General features: G+C 38.0%; 2 protein-coding genes across 39 annotated transcripts in view; one reads left to right on the forward strand and one right to left on the reverse strand.

The window, feature by feature from the left end:
• The window catches only part of LOC139965345 (uncharacterized), a 28458-nt gene extending 14754 nt beyond the window's left edge, over positions 1 to 13704 (reverse strand). Inside the window, exon 1 of one of the 2 annotated variants that reach the window (XM_071967598.1) lies at positions 13631 to 13704. The gene's annotated coding sequence lies outside the window, so the exon portion shown is untranslated. Of the gene's footprint in view, positions 1 to 8956; positions 10585 to 13630 lie in introns of those variants that run through there. The other variant, XM_071967597.1, reaches the window with a different exon arrangement.
• Positions 1851 to 17135, forward strand: part of LOC139965346 (carbonic anhydrase 1-like) — a 31555-nt gene continuing 16270 nt past the window's right edge. For 36 of the 37 annotated variants that reach the window (XM_071967599.1, XM_071967607.1, XM_071967611.1 and 33 more), the window contains exons 1-2: positions 6980 to 7213; positions 13780 to 14003. In XM_071967599.1, coding sequence (XP_071823700.1) covers positions 13946 to 14003 — 58 coding nt within the window. In that variant the 5' untranslated portion in view covers positions 6980 to 7213; positions 13780 to 13945. Of the gene's footprint in view, positions 2003 to 6979; positions 7214 to 13779; positions 14004 to 17135 lie in introns of those variants that run through there. The other variant, XM_071967600.1, reaches the window with a different exon arrangement.

Below are 17135 nucleotides of genomic sequence, written 5' to 3' on the forward strand. Positions count from 1 at the left end.
TATCTATAACTGGAGGCATGATACACCGTTGGGTTAATGAGTATACTTTCGTAATTAGCCTTCGTACTATAGCTGACCTATTCGTACCTCAGGCAATATTAATTTCGTCATAATGCAATAACTCAACACAGCTTGGATAGCGATCAAACCAAACCATAATACTTCTATATTAGAAAGGATACAAATCAAACGTCTCTGACGATGAATTGGGTAGTTGCGAACTTCACCGTTAGCCTATATAGGCATGGGAAGAAGGGGCGTTACATAGCAGGTACACAATCACATATACTTCTAGGGAAGCATCACCCCACCCTCCGCCCCAGAAAACCTGCAGGAGCACATCCCATTTGGAAAGTCTTCAACATCGTTTTAAAATCAAAATATAGCACTATTTTGGATACAGGTATACCCTCCATTGTACCAACATTTCTCAACTGAGGGGAAGAAAAGCCGCCTTAGACAACCCAAACGACGACATAACGTGTTAGCCCGTACCCCCCCCCCCCATATCAAAAATGGAGGTTGGGCCCCTGTATGCTACATAGAAACAAAGTCTATCAAGTGAGCAGAACGTGAACACAATCTTCAAAGCTTTGGAAGTTTAACAGTAATACCGTCATTACATTTAACATATGTTAATACTAGCATGAATATGAGCTGCAAGCAGTCAATTGATTTTTAAGCACAATTATCATTTAATTAGTTACTTCCTCGGTTATGATCGGAGGTGCCAATTACCTTTGAATGTATAACATGGTCAGAATGGTGTAAAATTGCAACAACACTGCACAGTTAAATTGTAGCTTTTCAGGAATTCGAGCAACAACAAAAAATTAATTTTATTATATCTTATTATTGAAGAAAAGGTATACGATACATGCAGTTGCACACATGTATCATGCATAAGTTCGTATTAACCAAGGACTTCGGCAGGCGAGGTGGGTTGTCGGTGACAGTTGTAGTCCGGGTACAGGGGATGGGGTGGGTCTGGAATGACCGGAAGGTACTTTTCACCTTACTAAAAAATTGCCAAATGGCATTACTAATCAGTGTTGCACTCACACTCTACAAATTAACCAACTAGTTGCATCGGTAGATGTCTTCACTAAAAGTGCTTTCTCACGCCCTCCGTCCCGGAACAGTCATACAGAGGAACGCCTAACCACGAGTTACATATTATCAGGTGAATTGCCACTGGCGCTATTTCTTTCCCTTCCACTTCGCTTCCCTAGCTTCCCATTCCCCTCCCTTCCCCCGGGTCCCGTCCTTTCACGCGCCCTCCTTCACCCGCTTCTCCCCTCTCCTTTCATTCCCCCTCTCCTTTCATTCCCCCTCTCCTTTCATTTCTCCCTCACCTTCAGTTCCCACTCTTCACGTCTCCAATTCAGTTCCGGTAGTAACGTCCTGGATCGCTGCTTTTTGAAACTGAAAACAATAAAAACTACCTCGTATGGACCTACTTTTACAACGGCGAAGAATTATCGTGAATTCCTTGTCACAAAACAAGGAAAGCTATACCTCCAAGAAAGCAGACCTAGATAAGAATGATTAACGAGCTTACATTACACAGCGCCCGTACGGAAGCTTAAAACTGCCATCAACGTAAGAAAACTTTGCCCCAAATAAGTCAACATTTTTCAGTAAATTGTTTAGATAACAAGATAATATCTTATCAAAAATCAGAACAATGTTGGATTGCTCAGTTGCTTTAACTGAGCAATTGAACATTTTTCTGCAAATTATTTAATTGACAACTTATCAGATCTCGCCAATTCAGCAGTTTTCTGAAAATGTTCAATTGTTCACTTCGCTAGTGTGTGCGTATGAATATCATGTTGAATGACTTGTGTATATAGATCTAGATCGCCGGTAAAGCTGTATATATATATATATATATGAGTGGTATCAAGTAGTGAACTGCGTTTTGTTTACAGTTCTCATTATTGAAGTTCCGAATCTGTACTTTTTGCTTTATTGTATACTTTGGAGAATCCGTAAACAGGTAGGCTTAATAAGGAAACATTTTTATCTGTTTCAGCCGATGCGATTTGAACGTCGCGGAAATAAGTTTTAGTACAATTTGCAGCCTTCATATAGACCTACACGGGCTATATAGTTTTTGTTATTTAAATCATGTTAATTACTTTTAGCCTAGTACTATAACTTATATTTAGCTAGTTATACTAGTAGTATACACACATTCACATAGTAGAAATGGAACAATCCATTGCGGGTTTGTAAAATGATATCTGTTTCGAAAATATTCGTTAATAAAATATTGTGCATTTGTATAGATATGTGAGAGGAATGGGGGGGGGGAAGGAGGCGAGCATGGGGAGATAATGGTCGGTATAAGGGGAAGAGGTTATACAGAGCTGTGGATATTTGATGGGTTGCATGTGAGTTTTGTGAAATTGTTTATCACAAAATGTAGATGATTATATACACATTTTAAAATACTTTATTTGTGTAAATGTTTGTGGCGTACTTTGCGCATCCAATATATGCGACACCAGACTTCAGTTTGATCATATAGACGCCTAAATGATACAGATTAAAAGTATTTAGTTTACAAGCTGAAACCTGTATTAAAGATGGCCTCTTTGTAGAGCTAAATGGAGAGCTTATCATTACTCCTGGAAATGTAGTCAGTGCAACATAGACCTTCACTACGCCCATGGGCGGCGATCATGGGGGGGATGGGGGGGACATGTCCCCCCCCCAATATTTTAGGTGGGGGGATATAGTATCTAATATCCCCCCCCCCAATATTTGGTGGCATAGTTTTTTTTAAGCATATGTTTTGTATTTTTTTATGATATCGCTAGTAATTTCAAAATAGAAAATGCTTAGATGCAACTTACAAAGCCTGGGAAGTGCCATTCCATCGATCTGGGAGGGATTTTCGGCCAAAATTTTCTTTTGCGCTTCGCGCCAACTTATGGTGGCGCAACAATTAAAAAGTCTGGGTACAAGCTTTGCCCCTCCCTTGGCAAATTCCTCGCAAGGCGCCTGTGTAACCGTGTCACAATTTGTTACTATATATGACCAAAAGTTGTTTTTACTTTTTTTCTTTCGAAATGAATAGCTAGACGGACCGCATCCGTAATGAAATTTGGTTTGCCTCTTGTGTATGAGTGTAAGTACGTACAATCATCTATATGATCCACATCGATATGGGTTCACTAGGTTTCCATTTGGCCTGTTTCCTACAAGATTTCTAACCGCAGGTGCGTAGCAAAGGGAGGGGGGCAAAGGGTGGAGACCGCCCCTCCCCCTCAAGCATATTTTTTGGGTATTTTCTATGATATCGAAGTTTTATAGTAGCCGTTATAAGAGGTTTTAATATTTGTACACCAATGATTTAACTGTGTCTGAATTTTCGAAAATTCCTTGACCAACATTCTTCATCATACTTCCCTCTACTCGTTCAATTTTGACCGGTCTGTTAGGGGTTGAGGGGGTTTTTTCTATATTGGTTGTCCATAGATGAAATTTTGTGCAACATTATGGGTATGTTTTGAAGTCAATTTATTATTCAAATTCTGAACAAATGATGGGCTTAAAACCTTGAAAAGTGGGGCTGACGGGTATTGTGGGGCGTTACGTAGAATTAGCTACAAAAGCAATGATCCACAGGAGATGCAACATGATGTGTGACTGGTGACAATCTTGAAAAAAGGTTATGAATGAAAAAAAAACTATTAGGAAAAACTTGGTTCTCAGGCAAAAGTGTACATCTGGTTGGTCATTTTCAAGCCCGAGAAGTGCCATTTCCGGTGATCTGGGGTCTATCAAAACCAGAAATTTTCTTGTACGCTGCGCGCCAACCAATGGTGGCGCTTCGCTTTGATAGTAATTCGCCTGCACCCAAGCATATGTCCCCCCCAATATTTGAAACAGATCGCCGCCCCTGCCTGCACAATGAGGTTTTACAAAGTAGTTTGATACAAAGTACAACTTATGGCTGATTGTGGTTTCTACGGAAGCCTGTACTTTCCATCATATCAAAGTGAAAAACGTGTTTATCTGCAGAGTATTTTTTTACTCGGAGTACACTTCGTTAGTTCGTTTTAGTCAAAATGTAAATTGTTTGTTGTAGTGTTTTTATTTTTTCTTGCCATGTCCAATCAGTTGATGCGATCATATAGGATGCATAGCTCATCAACATGGAATGTTTTCAATATTTTGTAGTTTGAAGGGTTAGAAAACAATATACTGAGTGAAAGAAAAGTCGTCATTCGCTCACAAAGTGACAGCCACCCAGCGATCTGTCATTTTGTACACCCATGACCCAGGATCTTCCATAAGGAATCTGCTTAGCGTATGCAATGCAATATAAGCTAGTGTAAGCGAGGAAATTTACACTGAGCAATGACATTACTTTTTCGATCGGTGTTTAATGAACTGGGCAAATTAAACGAATAACCAGTCGCCTGCTAGGTTTACTCTACCGTTGAGATCACTCACTGCGAACATTGTTGATTACCGGATATTAAGCTATACCGACGTTGAAACAGAAACATATTGATGTTATTCCTACTGATATCATTTACATCTGGTAGCATTTTGCCATTTTCCCGAGGAACTGATACCACGGCCGCGCCCCAATTTCAGTAAAACACAGTTCCGTACAAGACTAGTGATAGGACTAATTTACGTTATTATTCAGTCTTCCAAGCTATACCGTTCTGTGTTTCCATAGTCGGCTCATTTATGCCGCTCTAGATAAATCGCTTTTGATGTTTAAACTACACCACATTGAACTGCTCCTCAGACACATCCTCCATTCAAGATCGAGTCACCCTTTCAATGCGGCCTGGGATTCGCCGGGCCTATAGCTAGTAGTATATAGTACTAGCTAGACGACGTAACATGGCTTTTGTATTCGGAGATGAAACTGAGAGGGTGCAACGTGGGTCCAGTGTGGAAGGCAGGGAGGGGGGGGGGACCGGGACTAATTGGAGCGGGTGGAGATGTTCGTGTAATATATACCATGGTGTATTAAGTCTATATATGTGTATATGTTTGCGAAATATTATCCCGGATAAATTAAATATCTTGAAATAACATAATAAATTAATAGTAATTGAAGGGCCTTTCAGACGGCAGGTTTTACAATTATCGTACAAAGCTGGTCATTTTCCTCTTCTTCTTTTCTTTGTATGCTATTAAACACAGTTATAATAATAATATAATATAATAATGTCATCGAGCCTAAATGTCATCGTGACCCTTTTCAAGGTCTGCATTTTTCTTCAGTATAAAAAATAGTAGAATACCATATGCTTATATATTTCCCGGACCCTTAATTGACCCCAAGGCTGTACTGTCCCCTTGATCCGTGGGCGTGGACTGTGTTGTTCCAACCCCCCCCCAATCCAACCCATCTGGTTGCACCACCAGTAGGCCTCGTTAATTTAACTGCTAGACCAGGGGCGTATCCAGGATTTTCCAATAGGGGGGCGCCAGGCATGAATGATCGCCGTCCTGGGGGATAGGTCTAAGGGGAGGGGTGGACAAATTTTGCTTTCGAAGAAGGGCTGAAATGCAAAATGGTGCCGTATGTGACCCATTTTTTGACCTTAATAATAAGCAACAGGCGCGGCGGAATGGAAAAATTATTGGGGGGGGGGGGGGGGCTTATGTGTGGAGACTATCTAAGCGGAGCGCCACCATCGGTTGGCGCGGAGCGTACAAGAAAATTTTCGGTTTTTTCAAACCCCCAGATGGCCGGAAACGGCACTTCCCGAGTGTTTTATGCTGCGAATACCTAGCCCTAAAATATGGGTCTCAAGCTTGCAATTTCTCAGATTGCACGTAAAAGCTTGTAAAAACATTGTAATTTGTATGGTGTTTTAAGAGAGTAGCTATTACTCGTAGTGTACTCGCAAAGACGTTTTTGAGTGTAGTAAGGGCAGTGGCGGAGCTAGGGGTATCGGTCAGGTGGGGGGGGGGGCAAGAATGGTCTGTAGTGGCGCTTTCGACACTATCTAAGCGGAGCGCCACCACAGGTTGGCGCGGAGCGTACAGAAAATTTTTGAGTAAAGTTACTCCCTAGATTGCAGGAAATGACCCTTTCCGGGCCTTGCTAATTTGCAGATAAACGGAGAACAAATAGGTGTCGTCGCCATTTTGTCGGAAAATTACACCAACAGAATATGACAAATGTCAATAGGTATATGAGAGCGCAATAAAATAGTCAATAATTGAGAATAAGTTAGAAGTAGTGAAAAGATGAAAAGGGCGCCAGCAGTCAAATTGAGTCCGTCAGGAGGGGGGGGGGGGATCCGCCCCCTGACTGTATATATGGACGCTCCGCCACTAAGTAAGGGGATGTTGGAGAACTGGCTGAAATGAGGCAAGTCATTGGCCTAAGACGAAGTTGTGTTACGCTTACCGGTACTCACACTAACTGCTTCCACTTTTCACGGGGCGTGAAGACGCGGTTGGGGTGACAATGTGGTCTATAGCCAGAGGACGGGCCGAGGGACCAGGGTCCCCCAGCAATTACTAAAATTATTACACCTATATAGTATACGTGTGCATCTCCATTTTTTCATTGGGGGCTGAGCCACCCCCCAAGCCCCCCGGTTCCGCCGCCACTGATAAGCAACGTTTCCAGTAAAAATGGACACAAAATGCACAATTTAGTATGGCTGGCATGTCGCTTAGTGTTTATAGTGATAATACAAACACAAATACCATCTATGTTTCTAAAACTATTATGCCGCCGAACTTCGCCAGAACCTTTTTTTGGCAAACAAAAAATAAAGCACACGGGAGGGGGGGGGGGGTTGAGTGATCACCGACATCTCACATAAAGGTCGTCATCAATTTTTTTTTTTTTTTTTTGCTAAACTTTTTTTTTTTTTGGTGACGGCCAATAGGGGGCGCGCGCCTGTTGCGCCCCCTGGATACGCCCCTGTAGACTGCTGCACCGCGTATACCATGCAATCCAGCCCAGAGCATAATGGACCATTATAGTCATAAACACACGTGGATACATATTTCATTAATTTCGGTGGATTGCTGCATGCATGACTGACTGCTCCTCATTTTTGAAATAGACACTTTCTGCAAACCTTGAGTATACTATTGATATGAGTAGGCCAGACCGACAACTTCGGTTGTTCCTGATTGGGTAATTTTCTTATGAAGAAGTGTTAGACATAGATCAAACAATGTGAGGTTCGCTAAAGTTAAAACAAAGGTGAGATTTACCCAATCCTTCTGTAATTGGCAAACTAGGAAGAAAACAACGAATGAGATTTTGAATTTGAATGTGAGCCTGATTTAGGCTATATTGTAGGCCTAGCGTAGGCCTAAGTCAATAGCTTATAATGCCTAACAATGTATCCTGTGAGTTATTGACGGGTTCTGCGAAATGCGAAAACAACATAAAATTGCGAAAATATCACGGCGAATCGGTTTCATTCAGAATTCTGACTGTAAAGATCGGTTATTTTACCACTTACACATTTACAGATTTTCAGCATCAATATCACACAGTCCTATTTGACCAGGAGTAGAAAAGAACTAGGGCCTAGCTATGTTACTATACTTAGTATAATGGAGGTGTACGGTAAATTTGCTTGTCTCCCAAACTTCCCCTACTGTGTTACACATATTGTACGTAGCTGCACTGACAGTTGCTCTGCTCGTACTGTAAGTCAAAATTTAACCAGATTTTCAATCGCAAGTTTAATCTACAAAGCCCTAATGGAAACGGCCAAAATTGCCATCCATGGTTGAAACAATGAAACAACAGCTTTGTATTGTGAGACACCTCGGTGGATTATTTCACCCATTTAACGGAATTATATTGTAAAGTTCAACGTGAATTTAGGATAACTTTTCCTTGCCTCAAGTAGCTTGACTTCTGACCTTTACAAGTATAATGCTTTCTATTTCTGATGGAATCTTGTCCAACCATCAATGAAATCACATTGCTGAAGGATATTACTAGAAACAGCTGAATACCACTATCCTTTTAAAGAACATTAATGCGCTTTCGCAAATTTACCGTTTACATATCAAGCTTACAAACTGAGGCAGTGCTTTATTGAAAGGGGCTCAATTGAAATGGAGCAATGTTATAACCTTTTTGTATGGAACAAAGCTTTCTGATTTGAACTTTTTAAGAACAAATGTACAGTAATAATGTTTGTTCAATAGGTTGAATTAAGATTAAAGGTATGTTAAATAGTAAAGTGAGTATGTTTAAATTAAATAATGTTAAACTACATTATTTATCGTACAGCTAGTAGCCTAGTACATCTCTCACTCATTCACATTATCCTCAAAGAATGAATCACTACTGAGTAGGTACGAGGTTGAGTATATGTTTACATACCAAACCTACAAACTTCAACAGTGCTCAATCAAAATGAGCTAATATATATTTGGAATGGAGCGATGTAATAACCTTTTGTAAGGAACAGAGCTTTCTGAACTAAACAAAAGAACAAATGTAATAATGTTAAATAGGTTAAGTGATGATTAAAAGTAGGGTAAATACAGTAGTAAAGTGAGTATATACGCTGTATGTATTTAAATTAAATAATGTTTAAACTACATTAAATGTATCATATATCAGTACATCTCTCATACATTCACATTATCCTCAAAGAATGAATAAAAAATGAGTATATACAGTACAGTAGGTACAGTACAATGGAGACAAAATCTATGTGATGGTGATGGCATACATGTGTGATAGCTTAGATTGTAAACGCGATAACTCAAAAAGAGAAATGGTGATTGAACTTAATATTTGTGGTACCCTGTACAGTATGTGAATCACTTTACTGAGTACAAGAATTCTATTGTTTTTGTGTGAAGGTCAAAGATCATTGGTGGTCAACAGAAGTGAAAGTCTGAAAACGGACAACTCTGATGGTGCAGAGCTACAGTATGATTATTTACATACCTAGTGTGTGTACTGTGTACCCACCTCAGAGAGTTCAAAGAATCCTTTCGCTTGTTCTATAGGTCAGTCAACAAATGTAAAATCCTCTAAGCATGATAATACAAAAAGAAAACGTTGGTTAACAGCTTCATGGTACATACTGTAGATTGACAATAGTGTTTAAAAGAACAGTTTCCTTATCGTTCTTCATGGAGGTCAATGGTCATGTGAGATAATTTGAGGTTGAATTTTAATAACTGCAAAAAACTTCAATAGTATAGTGTAGCTTTCTGTTTTGTACAGTACAGCAATTTCTTGCATAACAAGTTCTCTGCAGGAAGTCACTGATGACTACTTAGTTTTTACCAAGGAACAGAAGCTCCCTGTTGTGCATAGATACTTTTCTAGTACAACCCTACTACATGTACAGTTGTACTTCCTTCAAACATAATTACCATCAGTAAATGCGACGCTGACACCTATTATGCATCATACAATGGATGTAATTACTAATACAAAATATTCTCCAATAAAGTGTTTCTTAAAACTAGATATTTGGTAGCCTTTATTTGCGTTTGCTGAACTTCAAAGGACGCTATTAACTAATTACCCAAGAAATTTGCCATAATTTGGATTATTTAACTACCATAGAGAAAGTTAATTTGATTGGTTTCGTAACTGTAGCAGGTAGACTTTTCCTGTTTGCGTAATAAAGATTCACATTATCATTCTAAAATGTTTGCCCTGATGTCGTTTGTACCACTAGTCCACTTCCATACATTGTATGATGTCACTAGTCCACTTGTGTACATTGTATGATGTCACTAATCCATTTTTGTACATTGTATGATATCACTAGTTCACTTGTGAACATTGTATGATGTCACTATTCCACTTCTGTACATTGTATGATGTCACTAGTCCACTTGTGTACATTGTATGATGTCACTAATCCACTTGTGTACATTGTATGATGTCACTAATCCATTTTTGTACATTGTATGATATCACTAGTTCACTTGTGAACATTGTATGATGTCACTATTCCACTTCTGTACATTGTATGATGTCACTAGTCCACTTGTGTACATTGTATGATATCACTAGTCCACTTGTGTACATTGTATGATATCACTAGTTCACTTGTGTACATTGTATGATGTCACTAGTCCACTTGTGTACATTGTATGATGTCACTAATCCATTTTTGTACATTGTATGATATCACTAGTTCACTTGTGAACATTGTATGATGTCACTATTCCACTTCTGTACATTGTATGATGTCACTAGTCCACTTCTGTACATTGAATTGTACCACTAGTCCACTTCTATACATTGTATAATGTCACTAGTCCACTTGTGTACATTGTATGATGTCACTAATCCACTTGTGTACATTGTATGATGTCACTAGTTCACGTGTGTACATTGTATGATATCACTAGTTCACTTGTGTACATTGTATGGTGTCACTAACTATCCACTTCTGTACATTGAATTATACCACTAGTGACTAGTCCACTTCTATTCATTGTATGATGTCACTAGTTCACTTGTGTACATTGTATGATATCACTAGTTCACTTGTGTACATTGTATGATGTCACTAGTCCACTTGTGTGCATTGTATGATGTCACTAATCCACTTGTGTACATTGTATGATGTCACTAGTCCACTTCTGTACATTGTATGATGTCACTAGTCCACTTGTGTACATTGTATGATGTCACTAGTCCACTTGTGTACATTGTATGATGTCACTAGTCCACTTGTGTACATTGTATGATGTCACTAGTCCACTTCTGTACATTGAATTGTACCACTAGTCCACTTCTATATATTGTATAATGTCACTAGTCCACTTGTGTACATTGTATGATGTCACTAGTTCACTTGTGTACATTGTATGATATCACTAGTCCACTTCTGTACATTGTATGATGTCACTAGTTCATTTCTGTACATTGTATGATGTCACTAATCCACTTCTGTACATTGAAATTATACCACTAGTCCACTTCTATTCATTGTATGATGTCACTAGTCCACTTGTGTACATTGTATGATGTCACTAGTCCACTTGTGTACATTGTATGATGTCACTAGTCCACTTGTGTACATTGTATGATATCACTAGTCCACTTGTGTACATTGTATGATGTCACTAGTCCACTTGTGTACATTGTATGATGTCACTAGTCCACTTGTGTACATTGTATGATGTCACTAGTCCACTTGTGTACATTGTATGGTGTCACTAGTCCACTTGTGTACATTGTATGATATCACTAGTCCACTTGTGTACATTGTATGGTGTCACTAGTACTGTACAGTACCTCCAGTAGTATGGTCCAACCAATGTAACTCAGACTGGTTTGTAGTCATAATTAATTAGTAGCTCTAATTATATTTTGTACGTTAGTACAGGTTGATTGATCTTCAAGATTAAAGTAAGATAACACTTTGTTTGTTAAGAGGTACCTGTGAACCTGCCCACTGAAATGATGCAATTAATTCACTTGTAACAATACTATGTAACCTACAGCAGCTGGTTTTATTTCACATATTTTTTTGTTGCCATACTGTACATGCATATTTCATTCTTGAACAGTACTTGAGATGTATCCATTGTTGCATAATTAGTGTCTTCAAAAGATGTTTAATACCGGGTTATTTTCCAATTATAACATTATACCGAATCTAGACTATTGTAGAGACTTGCAACAAGACCGGTACTAGCAGAACAGTACTAGCAGACCGGTAGTAGTAGACCGTAAAGAAAATAGGCTAGGCCTATGAGAGATGTGTCAACAGAGGTTTTCGTTGTAGAGACTTGCGCAAGACTGGTTCTAGCAGACTGGTACTAGCAGACCGGTACTAGCAGACCAGTTATGAACATCTAGGCTAGACCCAATATAGAAGTGTCAACAGAAGTTTTTGTTGTACAGTGGAGACCTACAACAAGACCGGTACTAGCAGACTGCATTGAACAAACTACAGTAGTACTAGCAGAATGGTAGGTACTGGCAGACTGGTAGTACTAGCATCTAAAGGCTAGGCCCAACATAGAAGTGTCAACAGATGTTTTTGTTGCTATCAAATGATCGGCTATAATCTTGCATATATCCTGAGAAACTCAGTAATACTGTGGACATTTAATTTGTGTTCAATGCACTAAGTAAAGTTCTTTGGTTCTAAAGTTCTTACGACAGTGAGTTCTTTGGCTTTTGAGATAAAAAAATGAAATATTTGGACCTGAAATGTCTGGGAAGTGTGGTTATTGCTGACTGTTTTAATTGGTTAAACTGTAAAACCTAACTAGTTGAGCCTATAAAAGTGACTAAATGTTGTGAAGGTTGCATACTTGTATTTCTGGGGAAAGAGTATTTTATTTCGCATCAGTGACGGTAAATTATAGGAAAACATAAGTGTGAAATATGAAATGACGACTTACTGGAAAATATTATCATATGAACATTAAGGTTATTTACTCTAAGTAAAATGTGAACAAATGTCATGTATACTGTAGTATACAGTACGTGCCTAAACCAAACAAATTGCATTGAATTTGGTACATGTAATTTTCTACAGCATGAAAGCCCATTATGATGCTGTTTAATAGCGATCTGTTTCTTTTTCTTCTATTTTTTTTTTTCAACTTGATTGTCATCATCAAAAATTTTAATCACTTATTGATGTTCATTTGATAAAAAGATCCAAAAAATTGTAGGGTTGGGTTGTCTTAGCTTGATAAAGACCTCTTTTAGTAATTGCTTTTAAATGGTATCCATGGCAACATTGCTCAAATATAGAAACTAAATTTATGCAGATAGCTACTTTGAGCAATATGTACACAGTCCTATAAGTGTATAGTAAGTACAGTAACAGATTATCGGTTCAACTCAATGGTACTTTATAGGGAGTAATTTTGATTAAAACAGAACTGCATGTCAGGTTTCTGTATGGTACTGTAGGTTTTCCGTCATTGCGTTTACACATCTTCTCTGCACACCATTTGGTTACATATCCTGTAAGGACAGGAAGTAAACAAGATTATCAATCACCCATACCCTCCCTGCTCGAGCAGAGAGTCATATTTCGGTCACCCTGGTTTGAGTATTAGTCACAGTACAGAACTTCCTGTGGACTAATTCATGTAACACCAAACACAACTTACAGTATTCAGAGAATAATTTTAACCAGGATCTCATATTATTAAGATGCTGTGCAAAATTTGATCAAATTGATACTTTTTAAGATGTGTAGTGCTCAGTTTATTTTACTTGGGATCCATGCAGTATTTTATAAGAGACTAAATAACAGTGCATTCAAACTAGAACTACACAAGAAATGAAATCTAGATTCCCTGCTATGTTGAACTTTGCATTCTGACCTCCAGTAAATGACACAAAGTCACATGTCCAGTAGATCTATAAGTGCACCACCGGTGTAAACTGAATGGAAGACAAATTTGACAAAATCCCTCCACCAGTCTTGTGAGTCAGTCGCAGCGTCCTCCTCATTAGACTTAAATGTCTCAGGTCTTGTGATTAATTTTAAGCCTTAGTTGAATTCCTGTTGTGGCTAATTTCAAGGGAAATTGCTCATTTAAGTTTTATTCTGTTGAAGTTTCAATACCAACATGTATTATAAAAAGCAGATCTCCATAGAGCTAGCTGCTCTGTCATGATCAAGATTGCATAGGATGCACCTACCTGTATTTATTCCCTTTCTCAATTATTAGTGTAAACCTTCTTGAAGCTTGAAGTACTCTTCAAAAATTGCTCCATTTACTGTTTTACTGTTTACAGTATCTCTGAAGTAAAAAGTCAAATTCTTGAAATTGTTTCTGTTGATTGTACAGGTAGGTGGCTTTGAGGTGGTTACTTAAGGGAGCTTAAATACTCTGCACAACTGAACTGATCTTCAGCTGTCACTACTACAGTACAGTACATCCAGCATACAGTACATATCCTCCCAGAGAATACCTCAGGTATAGACAAGAAGAAATAAAGAAGAGAGAAAAGAAAATGTCTGCGAATAATAACCCACCAAAACCTGTTGCTTGGGGCTACTGTGGTGATGTCGGTAAGTACAAGCTACCTCATATATAATATACTGATTATTATGACAGTCTGTATGTTTTAAATTACATATTGATTTGTAGGTTTAAATGTTCACTCACAACATGGAATTCATGTCTTAAAAGCTTATCAGTAGCTAGGCAAACATTGACCATCCAGGCATATATATACAGTAGTTGCTATGTTGCAGTAGAACTTGAGTGTAGGGAATATAACAATTTGAATCTAGGAAGTTATGTATGGAATAGTTGGATGTTTGTGTGTACCGTTATTTTCTATTGTACTGTGGGTTTGTTGTACAAGTACAGGGATGTGTCAGGAATATGTGAGTGCTGGGGTGGATTTGTGCGGTAGTGTGATCCAAGTCCTGGGCGAGGCTTCTCAGTGGTGGGGGTGCTTCCCCCCTTTTGGAAATTTTTTAGAAATGAAGTATGCATAGATGGCAGATGGTGCTACTTTATATATGTCCTATGCTGGCGCCATATTCTGTGCTAAGTATTCACGCATATTTTGGTAATGGTTGCAATTTGTAAAAATTAGTCATCAAAAGAAGTGCCGGGCAGAAATTTTTAAAATACTGTTTGTGCTGTGTGGCATTCAGAGTGGCATTTAGCAATCCCTGCAAGAGCTGCTGAAAGTTGATTCTGCATAAACAATTCCTGGTAATTTGCCATCAGATATTATCCAACATGTAACCTGAGAGGGTATAAGATGTTGTTTACTCCATGAACACATTTATGACAAGATTGAAAATCTGTATTTAGTGGTTAGTTCTGCATTCAAGAACAGTATGTTGTTAATAGTAGATAATAGCACAGTACAGTACTTACTAGAATGAAAATTTCATCATCAGCTTAATTGTCTCAAGTTCCTTTTGGTTAGATTGCATGATCAGTTACATTAAGAAATAAGAGTTGTAATACTGATAACTGAGTTACAGTATCATACAACTCTCCAGATTAGGGCTGTAGCCTCTATGTTTAACTACTCTTTCTTTTAAAAGCAGACTCTGTGTTTATTTTACGTCTATGAATACATGAAGTCACTGATTCAAGCATTTTTAAAGTTATACTGTAAGGAAATCGACACGTTAAAGAAATACATGATACAGGATATAAAATGAAGTGAAATACATCGGTCAAAAACAAATTGGGCTTGATAGCTTTTTCCATTGATAAGATGTAAAAATATTGAAATCATAGATGCATTAAAATGAAGCTCGGATTTAGTTTATAAATTGATAGATTCATTTATATGAGATACAGTGCCTTGTAAAGGAAGTTGACATACATGTCAAACATGGCCAAAAACCTACCAAAATGTCTTTATTTTTAAAAACAATGGAACGACTTGCTCTTGATTGGATATTTTGTACGATATATTGAGCAGTAAAACTTGATATATCAACAGCATTACAGCAATGCAAAAAAGATGACTCCATGCTAGACATTATAACTAGTCTTAGGGGTTGTGTTTAACTAAGTACTGTACTGTAATACTGCACTGTGCACCTACAGTGTATTTAATTCAGTGAGCTGTTCTCAATGTGAGCAATTCCCTGACGGATGCACAATTTTGTGATCACATACTGTAACATTATGTGCTGTGCCTACATGATAAATGTTGTCACAGTCTCATAAATTACAGTTACATGTATATCTAGACAGTGGTATTGGTTTGCTCTTTGGAGGTGACTTCCAGCACGTACTGTACAGCATAATACAACTTAACAAATTATAGTTTGTACGATCCTATCGTTTTAAGAGCGCTCATACAGATAACGAAATGTTTACTTGGCAAACATAGTACAGTGTAGAAGTGTAAAGGTGCAATGTGTATACAGTATGAATATTAAACAATGCCAGCCATGACTCTTTGTTTGGTAAGACTATTTTCACAGTATTATACCTCTAGAGTGACTAGTGTATACTGTACACCTTCCTCAAGTGTCAATTTAGATTGCTTACTGTATCTTTCATTAATCAATATTCCCAAAATGATGCACTGGTCAGTGACAATTTATAAACTGTACATTATACAGTACTGTTTATTTGCTTCTCTCTTTAATACAGATCTGTCTCCAGCCTAGTTACAATGTACTTTCTGATCTAATGTAGGTCTAACCTAAGCTGATAAAATTAGGTATTAAATGTATTCAATCACAGCCATTAGAGATATCACAGATTTTGAGATGATGGAATCATCTAAGTGGTTAATAACTCTCTGTGATACTGTACTTGAATGATTTAATAAGCTATCACACTCTCATTGTGACAGTTTGGAATTGGACTTGGACAGATACAGTATACAAATTTAAATTTTTTGTATAATTTTACATATGAAGACTGATAATTAATAAATGTATGCCTGTAGATCAGGAGTGGGCAACCTTTTTGAATGAATGGGCCGGATATATAAGGAGTTAAAATTTGACTGGGCCGCACCTAACCAACGACCTGCTGTTGATTTCAAACACGTCTTTGATTCCGAGGACCTTCAAGCAATTGGTGTGTGTACTTAATCTGTATTCCCAAAAACATAATGTCAATACAGTACAGTTGATAATTAATGGGGTAATACCCTATTAATAGGCCCTCCTGACAGCATCATTAGTGCGGATAAATTATAAGCAGCTAGCTCTTCTACGTGATAATGTAAAATAGATTAATTTTTTTTTTCATTTTATTGAGACATCTCACGTACCTCAAAAAAATCACTGGTACGTGGGCCGCATGTTGCCCGCGGGCAGTAGGTTGCCCACCCCTGCTGTAGATGTTCACATGTACAGTATGTGATTCTACATGTACAGTAACATGCACGGAAGAATTTAGTGCTCAAAGTTTGTGTAGCACTTTTGAAGGAGCTGCTCTGAATGTTCCTAATTAAAGTACAAAATACATATTGTACCTGTGTACAAAAGTATATACACCTTAAAACTTCACAGCAATTTTGCCCATCTTGTATGGCATATTGCAATGCAATACCGCGATGGATAAATTATTGCCTGCATACATGTACATACTCAGAACAACAGAAAGAAACCTATTATTGCCACAGTATTGAAAGGTGACCAAGTTCAAGCTAAGAATAACAGGTTGAGAGACACTTGATACAAATTTTCTGAATTTTTGAAACA

The sequence above is a fragment of the Apostichopus japonicus genome, chromosome 3 (assembly GCF_037975245.1).
Source record: "Apostichopus japonicus isolate 1M-3 chromosome 3, ASM3797524v1, whole genome shotgun sequence".
Taxonomy (NCBI): Eukaryota; Metazoa; Echinodermata; class Holothuroidea; order Aspidochirotida; family Stichopodidae; genus Apostichopus; species Apostichopus japonicus.